General features: G+C 41.2%; 1 protein-coding gene across 7 annotated transcripts; it reads left to right on the forward strand.

Moving 5' to 3' along the window:
* Positions 1-222: 222 nt before the first annotated feature.
* LOC115208246 (protein NLRC3) lies at positions 223-15,068 on the forward strand. Of its 7 annotated transcripts, XR_003881126.1 has the most exons (10): positions 223-396; positions 1,451-1,560; positions 1,735-1,958; positions 5,302-5,445; positions 5,826-5,867; positions 10,124-11,933; positions 12,213-12,383; positions 12,865-12,991; positions 13,093-13,180; positions 14,954-15,068. XR_003881126.1 is itself a non-coding variant. In XM_029776149.1 (9 exons), exons 2-9 carry the CDS (start codon positions 1,460-1,462, stop codon positions 12,892-12,894), a joined length of 2,583 nt encoding a protein of 860 aa, XP_029632009.1. In that variant the 5' UTR covers positions 223-396; positions 1,451-1,459; the 3' UTR covers positions 12,895-12,985. The 7 variants fall into 7 exon arrangements, 6 of the variants coding, with proteins under 6 accessions (XP_029632009.1, XP_029632006.1, XP_029632005.1 ...); XM_029776149.1 differs by lacking the exons at positions 13,093-13,180; positions 14,954-15,068 and adding an exon at positions 12,651-12,711 and having other exon boundaries at positions 12,865-12,985; XM_029776146.1 differs by lacking the exons at positions 13,093-13,180; positions 14,954-15,068 and adding an exon at positions 12,651-12,770 and having other exon boundaries at positions 12,865-12,960.
* The last annotated feature ends 3,178 nt before the right edge of the window (positions 15,069-18,246 follow it).

The raw sequence follows: 18,246 nt of genomic DNA on the forward strand, positions 1-18,246 counted from the left end.
CTTCATTGGTTGACCCTACGTGTCTGATTGACAGGAGGCTTTTTTTTCTGAGCAGACAGTCAGAACGAATGTGTGCGCTTGAGCATTTAGTCCTATATTGTTTTATTTATTTTTTCGTTCTTTGAATTAGTTAATTCTATTCATATCTTTATTTTTTATTTTTTTAATAAATAGATTCGGCTCTTCTGATATGCAAGCCAGCTCCCAATGTTCACCTACAAGAGCCGGCTCTTAGAGCCGAGTCGTTCGCGAACGACCCATCACTACAACTTTAACTCCATTTGTCGGGCCGCCCAACAACAAACAAATTGCAAGACTGTATTCAAGCAGTCGAAATGTTTATCCGTCTTCGTTGTTTAATTTCAAATATTGATTGTACAAACTGGTCACGTATTGGTGAGTTATTGTTTTTTTTTAACTTAAAACTGAAGAAAAAAAATTCTATATAAAGACTCACTAGGCTACCTTTTTGTTTTTGGAAAATAAGTTGTGGGCACATTCTAAAATGGCGGGTTGGACTGGAAAGTTATCTTTTGTAGAGGTTACTGGCCTTATTTTATGAAGCACGTATCGCTGATGTCGAAATAATGTAGTAATACCTCAACTATGTAACGTTAAGTAGAAGTGCTCCGAAAAAAATTGAAAATGTAAAGCTGTTATCTGTCATTTGACAGACTCATTTGACCAACCTACTGACCGGTCCCTTAAAACAAAGATTGCAGTAAAAGTGCAGTAACAGCAGTCGACTGTGATAATTTGGACGCAGTAATCGCAGAATAACTGCAGTTATACTGCACTCTTAATGCAGTTACACTGCAAAATGACTGCAGTAAAAAAATAAGTGTTATTTTGGACGCAGTATTTGCTGCTAACTTAGACTCTGACTGCAATCTCTTTTCATACGGGGTACAATAACAGTTCTAGTTAACAAACTCTGCCAGGAAGAGATGTGAGCCATAAAAACCTCTTTCCTCAAAAAATTGCTGAAAATAGGTGAAACTAGAACATAAATAAGTAAATGTTGCATAACAACAAGCAACCCACATGACACAACCCAAAATATGTAATATCTGCCTTCTATAGCTTGTGACGTTCTTAGAATGTACATAGGTTATAGGATACACCCTGAGCAAATACCTGTCTCAGGTGAAACGTTTAAGTAATATTTAACCTGACCTACAGTATTCCGTAAGATATTCAAAGATAATACAGCTCTGCATCCTATGTACTGTAACTCTCAAGAGGCGTCAACCTGACAAATGGTCAAAGGTCCGTTTTTGCACAGATAAAAAGGGATCGTTCAGATGCCCTGAAGTGAAATGTACTGGATGTCAAAACAAGCAATGCAATGTTAAGGCATCGACTAAATCAAATTGATGGCCTTGACATTACTGTGTTTGTTTTCAACTAAATCAAGCTGATGGCTATGATATTACTGTGTTTGTTTCAGCTTGTCACCATGGCACACTCCCTTCCTGACCTCTTGGATGACCTGGAGCAAGATCAAAAGAGTTGCAGCAATGATCAGGTGCTAGAGCGAGAGAGGGAGATGAAAAGGAGGTGGGTTGTTGTACTTTGATGATACACCGACTGGAGAAGAGAATAACTGCATTTATACAAAAAAATTAAAATCTCACAATACACTATAATTACCTCTGACTAACCAAAATAGAAAGAGGCACACAAACACGCATATAATTGTCTCTCTCTCACCCCCTCTATTATTCTCTGCAGTGAGTTGAGGGCTGGTCTAGTCTGTCCAGTGTGTGAGCATGGGCTGAGAGACCCAGTCTCGTTTAACTGTGGACACAGAGTGTGCAGACAGTGCATCAGCAGCTTCAGGGACCAGCCTGGTCCATCAGGAGACCCTGCCTGTCCTCAGTGTGGAAAGAGACCCAGAACAACTCCTGAATGGAACCTACATTTGCAACAGCAATCTGTTGTTAGACAACATGAGCGTAAGACAGCTTCTTTATATCAACATTTTACTTTGTGTAAGCACATCTACAGCTAACTGACGCAAAGTACAGAATCCAAGAAAACAGGTTTGGAATAGGATCAGGTTGGGATTTTGTTTAAATTCCAGCCACTGTTGTTTTTAGTCTAAGACAGTGTTTCCCATGTCCAGGCCTTGAGTACCCCCAACAGCACACATCTTTGTTGTATTCCCAGACAAGCACACCTGATTTGGCCCCCCGAGTGGCGCAGTGGTCTAGCTGTGCCACTGGAGATTCTGGGTTCGAGTCCATGCTCTGTCCTAGCCGGCCACGACCGGGAGACCCATGGGGCGGCGCACAATTGGCCCAGCGGGGAGGGTTTGGGCGGCTGGGGTGTAGTGATGGGTCGTTCGCGAACGAGCCGGCTCTTGTAGGTGAACATTGGGAGCCGTCTCGCATATCAGAAGAGCAGAATCTATTTATAAATTATTATTTTTTAAATTAGATATGAATAATCAAAAGATTGAAATGAATAGAATTAACTAATTCAAAGAACGAAAAAAGAAATAAATTAGTATAGGCCTAAATGCTCAAGCGCACACATTCGTTCTGACTGTCTGCTCAGACTAACAGTCTCACCTGTTGTTCCTGTCAATCAGACACGCAGTGTCAACCAATGAACCAAAGATGCGTGAGGGAGGGCCGAGCCAACTCACTCAGTCACACACTTAGCAGCCGAGGAGAGAGAGGAAGGACAGCTGTGAAAACAACAGCTAGAAAATTAGTTGGAAGCACAGTAGCATTTGGATGCATTTTAGTAATGTAGACAATGTTAGAGCACAGTGTAGAATTTGCCAAAACAAAATCTCATATAAAGCCGGTTCTGTGCACAACCTACACCGGCATGTGCAAACTGTGCACCCAATTGTGAAACTAGCTGTAACGGAGCTTCGAGAAACTAGTGGCCTGCTGGTGATAGTGGTGGAGTCAGCACCTCCACACGTGGAGATGTATCCACTCAGTCAAGTAGGCCTACTCCGCGACCCACAGCTACGCAGTCTTCTATGGACCAGTTTATGCCAAAGTCTATGTCTGTAGCAAAACAAGGCCAAATTGATTTTGCATTGGCTAAAATGATTGCCACCGATTTCCAGCCATTTTTGATCGTGGAGGACAGAGGTTTTAGAAATTATAGCAATAGTCTAAATCCAATGTACACAATTCCATGCAGGAAAACCCTTTCAAAATCACACCTCAGAGAACTTGGCAGACGAACTGTTGAGAGTGGCCAGAGAATGCAGGAAGATAGAAAAGTGGTCTGTTGTGTTAGCGACAATGCAGCTAACAACCAAAGCCATGAAAATGTTCAAATGGACCCATCATCCATGTCTTGCCCACACAATCAACCTGATTGTAAGAGATGCTCTGAAGGTGATGAAGCCCACTGTGGACAAAGTGAAAGCAGCTGTGGAATACTTCCACAGGAGCACAGTAGGTGCTGAAAAACGAAAGTCTACACAACGCCAGATGGGGATGCCTGAGCTGAGGCCTAAACAAGACTGCTCTACAAGGTGGAATTCAACATTTTATATGTTGAAGCGGTTTCTTGAGTCAAAGGATGCCATCATCTCTACCCTGGCCATTGTCAATGCACCTGTTGATGCTCTGACCCATGAGGAATGGGAGGTAACCACAGGACATGTGACAGAGTTGATGGACACCCTTCTTTCATCAATGGACAGAAAGTTCCACAGAATGGAATATAATCACGTGCTATCAGAAACCTCTACACTTGACCCCAGGTTTAAGAAGTTAGCCTTCAGTGATGCTAGAGCGATTGAGGCTCTTCAAAGAATAACCTCAGCAGCAGGGAGGGACAGCCCCAGCAGTCAGCTGGCTCAGGCACCAGGGCAACAGGAAGAAGAGGGAGCAGAAGCACCAGCAGTAGTGCCACAAACGTCTGCTGTTTGGATGCTGTTTGACGAGAGAGCAACTGGGGATGCAGCACAAAGGAATCCCTCAGCAGATGCCATAATGGCAGTCTGATCCTATTTGGAGAAGAAACCGCACCAGCCCCTCAAGTGAGGCAGCTTGCATTTCTGAATGCAAATCTCTCATAAAAGCAAAATATGGTCAGCATTGCTGTGTGCTGCTGGTTATAACATGGCAATAAAGAAGAGAGAAAAGAGGGACCAGTTTAATGTTTTAAGTGGGATGCTGCTGTTTTGCACATGATTTATTTTTCTTTTATGGTGCAATATTCTAATATTATGTTGTTCAGATTGTATTCGATTTGTATTGTTACATTTAAATGCACTTTGTTTATATACATTAAAAAGTTATACTTTAAATGCAAATGTTTAATAGCATTCTTTTTCGCAACAAACCAATGCATATTTAAATGCATTGTGGTTAAGGTAGAGTATGATTTCATTTAATAATTTATTTTGAATTGTTTTAACACCAATCATAGTCAAACTATCGCAAACTGTTTGACTTGAGAAAATACAAAAACATTTTTTTTAAAGAGCCGTTTGGGAGCCAAAAGAGCGGGCTCTTTTTGTTGAGCTGAGCCAAACGAGCTGCCTCACTGAAAAGAGCCGGAATGCCCGTCACTATTGGGATGCCCTTGTCCCATCACACACTAACGACTCCTGTAGCGGGCCGGGCGCAGTGCACGCTGACACGGTCGCCAGGTGTACAGCATTTCCTCCGACACATTGGTGCGGCTGGCTTCCGGGTTAAGAGGGCATTGTGTCAAGAAGCAGTGCGGTTAGGTTGTGTTTCGGAGGATGCACAGCTCTCGACCTTCGCCTCTCCAGAGTCCGTACGGGAGTTGCAGCGATGAGACAAGGCTGTAACTACCAATTGGATACCACGAAATTGGGGAGAGAAAGGGGTAAAAAAAAACAAGGCACACCTGATTCAACTCAACTAATCATCAAGCCGAGGGCTCCCGAGTGGCGCAGCGGTCTAAGACACTGCATGTCAGTTCAAGAGGCGTCACTACAGTCCCTGGTTCGAATCCAGGCTGTATCACATCCGGCCGTGATTGGGATTCCCATAGAGCGGCGCACAATTGGCCCAGCGTCGTCCGGGTTTGGCCAGGGTAGACCGACATTGTAAAGAAGAATTTGTTCTTAACTGACTTGCCTAGTTAAATGAAGGTTACTTTTTTTTTTACGTGCTGAATCAGGTGAGTTTGTCTGGGGCTACAACAAAAATGTGTGCTGTTGGGGATACTGGAGGAATGGAGTTGGGAAATACTGCTCTAAGAGAACCCGAGATCTATCCGAAAAGTTGCAAACCATATGATGTGAGATTCTGTTGGCAAGTGGAGTCTAATTCCTTTTTTGTTTCAAAGCGTGTTTTGAGGAGCACAGACCAGCACCTCTCCCGACCTGCATCGCAGCTCACACTGGAGGCGTTAACGTTGTCCCACATTTTGAAAACTCCAATGTAGGAGGCTCTGTAAACATCAATGTCACTTTGCAAGCTCAGATGAGAGGTCAGTTGTTTGGTGCTCTTATGTACAGATTTGACCAGTTTCTCACAGCAGGAAAATAATCCTTTAGCAACAGGAAATGTGGATTATAATAAATTGACATTTTTGTAGGGGTTGATATTTTGTAGATAGGGCAAATAAAGTCTGAAATTGTAAAGTGGAAATTACAAACTTTAGAAGCCTTTTTAAACCTTGAATACACTAAGTTTGCAATTCCCGCTGTGCAGGACATTTCCAGCAGCAAAAGGGTGAACAAATTAAGATCCTACAGTTCTAGTCATACGGATGGCACTATTCAATCAAGTTACAGAAAGAACTGTACAGTAGATATCATGTGCTGTATTGGGGCTTAAGCTCCATTGTCTTTTTCAATTTATTTCCAGAAGACACATCCCAGGCTGTGCAAAGCAGTGTCAGAAAACAAGGGTAAGGTGCCAAATTTTTTAGTTTTTATGAAGGGAAGAAAAACTGTATACTCCATCTAAAGCCTTATTTTCTTTTTCACAATATATTTTGTTAGTGTTTATGTCATGCAAAAGTAAAATTAAGAACCCATCGTGGTAGTACTTTATAATAACACCTGGTAATAAATATTTATAATGGATTAGTTAGTTTATTCATAATTTTAAGCATTATTCCTGTATACATTTTTGTAAGATATTCATAAACAGTATTTTATCAACACTGTTATAAATGATTTATTCATGATTAATGAGATCCATTTTAAAGTGTTTGATAATTGTATTTTCATACTTTCTAAATCATTTATTGACCAGATATAAATGACTTGTTATTGCAATTACAAACCATAGCTAGCTAAAGTAGGACAGCGTGGAGTAGCTAAATTAGTTATTTGAGTGAATCCAGAAAAGGACACTTATTGCATTTCTTTCTTTTGTAACCTTATCAGACATTTAGAGCGTCTGCTAAATGACTAAAATGTAAATGTAAAAATTTATCCAACATATTAGCTCAACAAAAATCCCCAGATGTTTCCTAATCACACAAAATTGAATTGTCATTTGGGTACATTTAGGACTATACTAATGGTGTCCCAGATGATCTAACCTGCTGTCCCAGTCTACCAAATGTGATCTGAAAATAGGGTTTTGACTCAGTGTACACAAATGGGTGTGTCATGCCTCCTGGGAATATGATATAAAAATGTTTCTGTGTGTGTGGTTATGAAACATCTTCAGGATTTTGGGAAATGTTTAATGTGCTGGGCTAATATGTTGGATAGATGTCTGAAGAGGTTACAGAAGACACAAATGTCCCACATATTCCGAATTCACTAATGATTAATGAGTGTGTTTTTATAAATATTTATCATCAAAACGTACCAATACATACTGCAATTGATGACTGATAGGGTTACTTTCAAAGTATTTGCTAATCATTAGTTAAGTCTTTTGCAGGCAATGATCTAAAGTGAGGACTTACATACCTTATAAAACCCTAAGGCTGGCCATGCCATAAGTAGCCATTCCAGCAGTAGCTGATGCTCCACAAAGGGCTCAAAATGACCTGAAATATGCCTCGCTTATCAACAGTAAAAGAATATGGACAGAACACAGAAGGCACGGAAGACCCATTTCAGTTGAAGGCATTCCGTTGTATTTTCGGCTGGCGCTAAGGAGGCGCAAGTGTTAAACGCACGTTAGTTTACAATTTTGTCATGTAAAAAAAACTGGTGCACTAGCATTTTCCACCCCTTATGCCAGGTTCGGCACTGAACCTGTCGGAAAAAACCCTCTGTTGTTTGTTGTCTTAGGCCTAGTATTATATGCCCACGGGGAGCAATTATGGTGCTTGTAACTTTATTTAGACATAACTTGTTTTAAAATTGTCTGTCTCATTTTATTAGAATTTGATTAGAACTATTATCGCTGTCTTTTTAGGTCTTATCAATATTGAATGTAATCTTGCTCATTGATAACGTTTGGAATTTTCATGGCTCAGACAAATCTTTTTACAGTAGGCCTATGTCAGTGTGAATCAGAGGAGGCTGATGGGAGGAGCTATAGGAGGATGGGCTCGATGGAACGGTATCAAACACATCGTTCCATTAATTCCATTCCAGCCAATAAAATGAGCCCTTCCTCCTATAGCTCCTCCCACCAGCCTCTAGTGCAAATGCTATGTTTAACAATATATTTCCAAATTGAAGCCATGCAATTACTTAGAACAATGTGGACTCCAAACATGTTCAACATATTTAGCAAATATGGGATAGGCCTACATTTTATTTCTGTGGGCTATTTAACAAACTAGGCTATAATGGACTAACATTCAAATTGGAGTTGATGACAACGCAACACATAAGACCGTAAATACACAACTTTATGCAACCACATATTTGGCCATGGAGCACTTTTTTACACACCGACAACTTGTTTATTAATCAAAACCCAGCCCTTTCGCACCACCGCCAGCTACTGCGAGCATAATTTTGGTTGTGAAAATAGCAAAAATATTCTTGACACCCCCCCCCCAAACCTATAGCGCATAAAATTACCATTGCGTTAGGTTTGTTAAAATAGAGCCCGAATGTTAAAGGAAATATTAACATTTTATTTACATTTTCCAGATGTAGCAAAGAAAATACATTTTCTTTAACATTCTGTGTTGTGTCCGTATTGTTAGTTTAATACAATAGTTTAATACATTTTTAAATGTAGGAATAGCTTAATTAATGATGAATAAACTATTTACTAATCCATCAAATGTTTTATTACCAGGTGTTATCATAAAGTGCTACCCTTGTCATGTATTTGTGTGTGTGTGTGCGCATTTGTGGTTAAAACGCTCTCCCTTCCTCTCCCTCTCACTCTCTCTACAGTGAGTTGGGGGTCATCCATAATGCCAGTCCTCAGTATCCGGAGACCTAAAACACATCCTTTCTGAAGTGCACTACCACACAAACTTGGAGGACGCTTTATGGTGTTTCTCCCACATCCACTCATAATGCATTTAAATCAACAAAAAATGAAAAACTTAATAGAATTTTTTTTTTTGAAGATGAAAACTACTGAAACAAGAGACATTTCAATTAACATTTTATCTTGTAGAGTAGCTAATGAGTAAGAAGTCTCATAAGTATTCAGTTTGATGATTGTAAGGTACTAGATCGAGGGCGACATTTTCATAGTGCAAAAACATTGTGCAGATTGCAGAACTCATTAATCTTATTGTAATCTGGCAGCGTGATTTCATTTGAAACAGTTTAAAAAATGTGCCTTTGTAAAGAGGCGACTATTTATGCATTGCTCAGTTTACTGAACTCTAGTTAAATAATTGCCTCTTTCTAATGCACATTGTTAAAGAAACGTTCGAGGCAGATCATCCTACACTAGCAGTATTGGAAGACTGCTGGGTATATAAACAATATCAAAAGAGGGGATTTGGCCCAGAGATTGGGAAAAGGGTAGATGAATATGGACTCCGGGACCTTGATATAGGGCCATCTGTGGCAATAGGAAATGTGCCACCATGGTTTTATACAAAGCCATATGTTAATCTTAGCCTGATCAAAGAAAAGAAACAGTGGTTTGAAGAAAATATAGGAACAATAGTGGATCAATATATTGGTAACCAGTTTTATTCTTGCTTGGCAGTGTACACAGATGGTTCAAAGGATTCCATGAATGGGAAGACTGGAGCGGGTGTATTCCTGAGTTCAATGTTAATCCATGCAACAAATTATTTATCTGTATATGCAACACAAATGGTTGCTATAATTGTTGGATTGCAATGGCTAGAGGAGGGGCAACCAAGAAGAACAGTAATATGTTCAGGTTCTACATCAGTTTTGTGCAGTCTAAGATCTGGGAAATTAGAACGTGTGGATTTATGGATAGAAATAATGACGATGTTAGGGTTAACAAGAAATGCGACAGAGGTTCAGTTTTGTTGGATTCCTGCTCATACAGGAGTCAATGGGAATGATATAGTAGATAAAATAGCAAAGAAAGCAGTGAAAAATTATTTTGTGGATATAGGCCTACAGGTGCAATTAGGGAGAGGAGAGTAAAACATTCATATCAAACACTGTTGGATTGCTGTCAGAGGCAATGGGATGCAAGAGGTAAAGGGGAGACAGTTTTATAGAACAAGGAAATCTGTACGAGAGATAATGTAATGGGAACAGAAAAGAGGACGTTTTGTTGTCTAGGATGAGATTAGGACATATGGTATTGAATTATTCGGAAATTGATAGGGAACCATGGTACTGGTATGTGAGATGGGCGTATGGTAAAAGAAACGGTTGAACGTGTAGTATTATGTTGTGAATTGTATGATGTAGAGAGTTAGTTTGCGAGGGTCAGAGGGGTTGGGCGGGGATGGGATTTGGGTGGGGGGATGGAAGTAGTAAGGTTTGTAGGGGTTTATTTGATTTGGTTAGAAACACAGGGTTAGATAAGAGAATATCGATGTATTGGGAGGCTGGGACCGGTCTCACACTCCAGTACAGTAGGTGGCGGTGTATGCACCTTTCAGTTGGCTGCGATCCTCCAATACAATTTAAAGAAGAAACCTTTCCAAGTAAATCACAAGGCAATATTAAAACAAGGTTAACATTATTTTTTGCACTTTGCACAATGATTTTGCACTCCGGAAATGTCACCCCGAAAGATTTATCTTTATTTATTTTTGCCTTTTATATTCCTTTTCCTTGCAGTGGATGATGTGATGCAGCAAGTTAAAGAGGAGCATAAAGCCAGTCTGAAGGAGAAGTTTCAATTTGTTTTCGAGGGAAACACAGACTATGAAACTCCTCTCGAACAGATCTATACCAAGCTCTATATCACAGGGGGAGAAAGTCAAGGGGTGAATGATGAACATGAAGTGTGGCAGATTGAGAAAAGATCCAGGAGGGAAAAAGCAACAGACACTCCAATCAACTGCAATGACATCTTCAAACCCTTACCTGGAAAAAACCGACCCATCAGAACTGTAATGACCAAAGGCATCGCTGGAATCGGAAAAACGGTCTCGGTGCATAAGTTCATCCTAGACTGGGCAGAAAGAAAAGCCAATCAGGATGTGGATTTCGTCTTTGTTCTTCCTTTCCGTGAGCTGAATTTGATCAAAGATGACCAGTACAGTCTTTCTGAACTTCTGAATGACTTCCACCCAGAACTTGCAGAGATAGAAGACACAAAGACATTTGCTGCTTGTAACGTTCTGTTCATCTGTGATGGTCTGGATGAAAGCCAACTTGAATTGGATTTTCATAAAAACAAGAGGTTGACTGACGTTACAAAGACCTCATCTGTGGATGTGTTGCTTACAAACATTATCAAGGGGAATCTTCTTCCCAAAGCTCTCCTCTGGATAACATCACGACCAGCAGCAGCCAATCAGATTCCCCGTAAGTGCATCAACCAGGTGACCGAAGTACGGGGTTTCAATGACCCACAGAAAGAGGAATATTTCAGGAAAAGAATAAGTGATGAGAACCTTGCGAGCACAATAATCTCACACCTTACAACATCAAGGAGTTGCTACATCATGTGCCACATACCAGTCTTCTGTTGGATTTCTGCCCAAGTCCTTGTACAAATGATGATGACAAATGAGATTGGAGATATCCCAACAACTCTGACTGAGATGTACACTCACTTTCTACTCATTCAGACAAACCTGGCAAATGAAAAGTATCAGGGGCGAAATGAGGCAGATGCACTGAAGATCTTGGAATCAAGTAAAGACTTCATTCTAAAACTGGGGAGGCTAGCATTTGAGCACCTGAACAAAGGCAATCTCATGTTCTACGAAAAGGACCTGAATGAGTATGGCATTGATGTCAGTGAAGCTGCAGTGTACTGTGGGTTATGCACAGAAATCTTTAAAGAAGAGTCTGTGTTGTACAAAAAGAAGGTCTATTGCTTTGTGCATCTGAGTATCCAGGAGTTCTTTGCTGCTCTGTACGTGTTCCACTGCTGTGTGACAAAGAACGTCAAGGAGCTGGAGCCTTTCCTGAAAAATGAGCCAAAAGAATGCCCCTTGGATGAGCTTCCCTTGGACGGGCTTCTGCAGATGATAGTTGTTAAAGCCTTGCAGAGTAAGAATGGACACCTGGACCTGTTTCTCCGATTCCTTGTTGGCATCTCACTGGAGACTACTCAGAAACTCTTACAAGGCCTCCTGCCACAAAGTGAGAATGGCTCTGAATCTGTTGTGAAAATGAGGAAATATTTTAGGGATCAGGATGTTTTATTAGGGGATTACTCACCCGAAAGATTCATCAACCTTCTCCAATGCTTGACTGAGATGAAAGACAATTCAGTACAAGAAGACATTCTAGAGTACCTTAAGTCAGAAAATCGAGCAGAAACAGAACTGTCGGCTCCTCATTGCTCAGCACTGGCTTATATGCTTCAAATGTCAGAGGAGGTGCTGGATGAGTTGGACATAAATAATTACAACACAGGTATCACAGGTCATCTGAGACTGCTTCCAGTTGTGAGAAACTGCAGAAAGGCAATGCAAGTATTAATGCAGAATTCACACATACCACATCATTATAAATAAGTATTATCCCATTTTTATGATATGCAACTTGTTCAGATTTGTATTATCATAAATTGAAATGTTTGCAATGCTGAGGGACTTTTTTTAAATACCTTTTTAGTTAGGAGCACTGGGATTTCATTTCTCAGTGGCTTACCTGGAAAATCCAAATAATTCACAATACAGTGGTTAAGAGACCCTGACGTAACATAACATCACAGGTTATGTGAGTTGTATTTTCTCTATTCTTGCAGATTGTCTGGCATTGTACTCACAAGTCAGTGCTTTGAATTACTGGCCTCCATTCTCCAGTTTGCAGACTCACCCCTGAGAGACCTGGACCTGAGTAATATTGCATTTCATGACAAAGAGATGTTATTCTTTGCTGGATTGAAACCTCCACACTGTAAACTGGAAACACTAAGGTCAGTTATTTTGGAGAGGTCCAGATAGGATATCATGATAACAACCCAAAGAGTGACTCTAACAAACTGTTCAACAAAGTTTCAAATTGTCACCCTGAGAGCATGTTTTGAGAAATGAAGCAGTAATGGGCACGCACAGTAATGAAAGCCTGTCATTAAATGTGTACATGCTTTGTGTTCATGTTCACAGATGCTTTCTTTGCTGAAATAAATAAATAATAGAGTAAGACAACCTGTTTTAATCACTTGATATCTCTTTCTTTGTAGACTCTCAAGCTGTAAATTCACAGAAGCGTCTTGTACATCTTTGATTACTGCTCTAATGCCAGTGAGCTCACCACCTACAGACTCAATCTGCCTGATGCATGCCTTGTAAACTGTGCAATGGTTGGCATAAATTGGCCTTTGTTTGCTTTTTGTGCCGTTGTGTAAGTTTCGTTTTCATCCTTCATCGTTTTTCAATTTTATTGTATTACCACAGGGGGCACAGAAGTTACCGGTTGGGCCTTAAAACACCTGGACCTGAGTTTCAACAGACTGAATGATTCAGGCGTTGTGTTGCTATCTGCTAGGCTGGAGGATCCACACTGTAAACTGGAGAAACTGAGGTCTGAAGAATGATTGTGATTTTGTTCTCACTTTTTTACTTTACCTGTTAATATCTTATTATATCGTGTGTTGTCTTTACGTATCTTCGTTTCTCATTTAGGATGAGTCGGTGTTCTCTGACAGAAACATGTTGTTACACGTTGGGCTCAGTTCTCGGCTCAAACTCCTCTACCCTGAGAGAGCTGGACGTAAGTAACAATGACCTACAGGATTCAGGAATGAAGATGCTCTCTGCTGGACTGGGAAATCCACACTGTAAACTGGAGATACTGAGGTGGGAAATACATGGGGACAAAAAGGGAGAGATGCCTACATTTACAGAAATATAATATTCACAATAATACTTTTTTTAAACTTGTGTTATATACAGTGCCTTCGGAAAGTATTCAGACCCCTTGACTTTTTCCACATTTTGATATGTTACAGCCTTATTCTAAAATGGATTAAATAAATAAAAAATCCTCAGCAATCTACACACAATACCCCATAATGACAAAGCGAAAACAGGTTTTTAGAACAAGTTTTTAAAAAACAGATGCCTTATTTACATAAGTATTCAGACCCTTTGCTATCAGACTTGAAATTGAGCTCAGGTGCATCCTGTTTCTATTGATCATCCTTGAGACATTTCTACGACTTGATTGGAGTCCACCTTTGGTAAATTCAATTGATTGGACATAATTTGGAAAGGCACACATCTGTTTATATGAGGTCCCACGGTTGACTGCATGCCAGAACAAAAACCAAGCCATGAGATCGAAGGAATTGTCCGTAGAGCTCCGAGACAGGATTGTGTCGAGGCACAGATCTGGAGAAGTGTACCAAAAAATGTATGCAGCATTGAAGGTCCTCAAGAACACAGTGGCCTCCATCATTCTTAAATGGAAGAAGTTTGGAACCACCAAGACTCTTTCTAGAGCTGGCTGCCCGGCCAAACTGAGCAATCGGGGGAGAAGGGCCTTGGTTAGGGAGGTGACCAGAACCCAATGGTCACTCTGACAGAGCTCTAGAGTTCCTCTGTGGAGATGGGAGAAGTGGCCAGACGGAAGCCACTCCTCAGTAAAAGGCACATGAAAGCCCACTTGGCGTTTGGAAAAAGGCACCTAAAGCCTCTCAGACCATGAGAAACAAGCTTCTCTGGTCTGATGAAACCAAGATTGAACTCTTTGGCCTGAATGCCAAGTGTCACATCTGGAAGAAATCTGGCACCATCCTTACGGTGAAGCATGATGGTGGGAGCATCATGCTGTGGGGATGTTTTTCAGCGGCAGGGACTGGGAGACTAGTCAGGATCGAGGGAAAGATGAACTGAGCAAAGTACAGAGAGATCCTTGATGAAAACCTGCTCCAGAGCGCTCAGGATCTCAGACTGGGGCAAAGGTTCACCTTCCAACAGGACAATGACCCTAAGCACACAGCCAAGACAGCGCAGGAGTGGCTTCGGGACAAGTCTCTGAATGTCCTTGAGTGGGCCAGCCAGACCCCGGACTTGAACCCAAGCGAACATCTCTGGAGAGACCTGAAAATAGCTGTGCAGCAACGCTCCCCATCCAACCTGACAAAGGTTGAGAGGATCTGCAGAGAAGAATGGGAGAAACTCCCCAAATACAGATGGGCCAAGCTTTTAGCGTCATACCCAAGAAGACTTGAGGCTGTAATCGCTGCCAAATGTGCTTCAACAAAGTACTGAGTAAAGGGTCTGAATACATGTAAATGCGATATTTCCATTTTAAATGTTTAATAAATTAGCAAACATTTCTAAAAACCTGATTTTGCTTTGTCATTATGGGGTAGTGTAACAGATTGATGGGGGGGGGGGGGGGGGGGGGATGTGGGAAAAGTCAAGGGGTCAGAATATACGGTTCCTTCGGAAAGTATTCAAAGGCCTACTCTGAAGGCTTTCAAGGCCCTGCACTCAACCTCCAGCAGTCTGGTTGTAAAATCATGACCTCTCTCTGCAGTCTGTCATTCTGCAGCATCACAGAGGAAGGCTGTGCTTCTCTGGCTTCTGCTCTGAGGTCTAACCCTTTCCATCTGAGAGAGGTGGACCTGAGCTTCAATCACCTAGGAGACTCAGGAGTGAAGCTGCTCTCTGCTAGACTGGCGGATCCACACTGTAGACTGGATAAACTCAAGTATGCTAACTGTGCAAAAATTGTCTTGAGTCCCACTCTCTCCAGATTTCTATGAAATATTACATATAATTACAATATATTTTAATTGGATATCCTTCCAGAAAATTGTCGTTAAGTAAAAAGTTGCTTTTCTATATACCCCTGCCTGACTTGTTCACCATCAACAGAATGGTTCTGGGCATATACCAGTCATTATAAACATTCATGACAAGTAAACAGTTGAGCAGCTTTATACAGCAACTGAATATAATGAAGCATCTACGACTTTTGTAATGATATACTTTGTTTGTGCACCAGTCTTGTAACCACTGTCATAACTGACTGTTTGAGGAATCACTGCATTTCTCTTGTTGGTCTGAGAACAGACCGGTCCTGATATTGTGTTGCTTCATTGCTGCTCTACATACTGTAGCAAACGGCAACATCCGGGACTCAAACCAGGGTCTCCCAGCCCGTAGGCAAACCTGTAAACAACTACTCCAATAGGGTTAACCCAGTTGAGGTAGATTTTAATGAGTCTAATACCTAGGCAAGTGTCCTTACATCACAGGCGGTGTCTGTCACTAACTGTTATTTTGCCTCTCCTACAGTTTGAACCAAAATGAAGAGTTGTGGTTTAAACCGGAGCTGCTTAAGAAGTGTAAGTGTCTTTGCTCATGATATTGCAATTCAATACAACTGCTATTGACCCACTGGTTCTGATAAGATTCTCTCTCCTTTGACTTCTCTTGCTTGTCCAGATACCACTGAAGTCACGCTGGACCCAAACACAGCAAACAAATATATCTCACTGATGGAAAACAGAAAGCTGACATGGGTGGATGAAGAACAGACATATCCTGATGACCCACAGAGATTTGAGGAAATGCCACAGGTGCTGTGTAGAGAGCCTCTGACCAAACGGCATTACTGGGAGGCAGATTTGATTGGGAATTGTGACATAGGAGTGGCATATAAATGTATTAGCAGGTGGGGAAAGGCAACAGATTGTAAGCTGGGAGCCAATGACAGGTCTTGGTGTATGTTCTTCGAAGAAAAGAACCGCTACCTTGCCCGCCACAATAATAAAGAGAATCATATTCTTTACCCAACCACCAGACCCGATCCCCAGAGAGTAGGAGTGTATCTGGACTGGCCAGATGGCACTCTGTCCTTCTACAGTGTCTCCTCTGACACCATGACCCACCTGTACACATTCCAGGCCACATTCACTGAGCCCCTCTACCCAGCTTTTGGGGTAATGGACTCATTAATGGACTCATCCGTGTCCCTTGCGGTTACCAGTAGTCCAGTGCCAGCTGAAAATCCTGCATAGTCTTGGATAAGGTACAATTCCTTATGTTGGAGGGTATTTTGTTTCACAGCCTTTTCTATTACATTTTCATGACTGAATTTGAATGATGGAAAAGTTGAAGGGGACATTATCTTTTCCATCATTGACAGTTAGCTTGTAACTTTGGATTTAAAATAAAGAACAACTGTTGGTTGTTGTTGCAGTCATAGAAAACGTAATGAATTAAATGGTAATTCGGTGGTGTAAAGTTGTTTCAACCCCTGTGGCTCAGTTGGTAGAGCATGGTGTTTGCAATGCCAGGGTTGTGGGTTCAATTCCCACATGGGACCAGTATGGAGAAAAAAATGTATGAAATGTATGCATTCACTACTGTAAGTTGCTCTGGATAAGAGCGTCAGCTAAATGACTAAAATGTAAATGTTTCATATGACAGAGTGACAAGGGTTTTAATTTGCCTATGATTTGGCCATGTCTGTTTGTAAATAAATATTTGTGTCATCTCATAGCATATGCACAGTGTAAAGCACTAGCTAACTTTTCTGCCTGTTTGTCAAAATGCATATTAAGATTTTTTTGGGAATAGATTAAAAGACACTTGCTTCTATTCGAATTATCCCCTTAATTTCAAGTGTTGACAATCAGTAGACGGTGTTAGAATTGCAGAATCTTTAGCTCCCACTAACTCAACCCAGTGTCAGCATGGTGCTGAAATTCAACAGTTTGTGCATGCAGCATGACACACACAAACTGCAGGAGCAGACATCGCTGTCCTGGGAGGTTATATACAGTTCATTCGGAAAGTATTCAGACCCTATCACTTTCCACATTTTGTTATGTTACCATCTTATTCTAAAATGGATTAAATAAAACATTTTCCTTATCAATCTACACACAATACCTGATAATGACAAAGCGAAAACAGTTTTTTTGAAATTTTAGCACAGAAATACCTTATTTACATAAGTATTCAGACCCTTTGCTATGAGACTCGAAATTTAGCTCAGGTGCATCCTTTTTCCAATTGATCATCCTTGAGATGTTTCTACAACTTGATTGGAGTCCAGCTGTGGTACATTCAATAAATTGGACATGATTTGGAAAGGCACACACCTGTCTATATAAGGTCCCGGAGTTGACAGTGCATGTCAGAGCAAACCACCAGGTCGAAGGAATTGTCTAGAGCTCCGAGACAGGATTGTGTCGAGGCACAGATCTGGGGAAGGGTACCAAAAAATGTCTGCAGCATTGAAGGTCCCCAAGAACACAGTGGCTTCATTGTTAAATTAAAAAATGTGGAACTACCAAGACCTCCTAGAGCTGGATGCCCGGCCAAACTGAGCAATAGGGGGAGATGGGCCTTGGTCAGGGAGATGACCAAGAACCCAATGGTCACTCTGACAAAGGTCCATCTCTGCAGCACTCCACCCTTCAGGCCAGACAGAAGCCACTCAGTAAAAGGCACATGACAGCCCGCTTGGAGTTTGCCAAAAGGCACCTAAAGGACTGCGACCATGAGAAACAATATTATCTGGTCTGATTGTCAAAGACTCCAGTCACCCAAGTCATAGACTGTTGTCACGGCAAGCGATACCGGAGCGCCAAGTCTAGGTCCAAAAGGCTACTTAACAGCTTCTACCCCCAAGCCTTAAGACTGCTTGAACAATTAATCAAATGGCCTACCAGACTATTTGCATTGACCCCACTCCCCATTGTTTTTACACTGCTGCTACTCACTGTTTATTATCGATGCATAGTCACATAACCCCTACCTACATGTACAATTTACCTCGAGTATCCTGTACCCCTGCATATTGACTCGGTATTG

This window comes from Salmo trutta, chromosome 14 (genome assembly GCF_901001165.1).
Source record: "Salmo trutta chromosome 14, fSalTru1.1, whole genome shotgun sequence".
In the NCBI taxonomy this organism is placed as follows: domain Eukaryota; kingdom Metazoa; phylum Chordata; class Actinopteri; order Salmoniformes; family Salmonidae; genus Salmo; species Salmo trutta.

Excerpts from the sequence above, each read along its gene's own strand:
- LOC115208246 (XM_029776146.1), top strand. The coding sequence starts at position 1,460 with ATGGCACACTCCCTTCCTGACCTCTTGGATGACCTGGAGCAAGATCAA. Across the intron at positions 1,959-5,301 it reads TGTTGTTAGACAACATGAGC|CGTGTTTTGAGGAGCACAGA; the intron begins GTAAGACAGCTT and ends TTTGTTTCAAAG. Across the intron at positions 11,934-12,212 it reads AGAAACTGCAGAAAGGCAAT|ATTGTCTGGCATTGTACTCA; the intron begins GCAAGTATTAAT and ends CTATTCTTGCAG.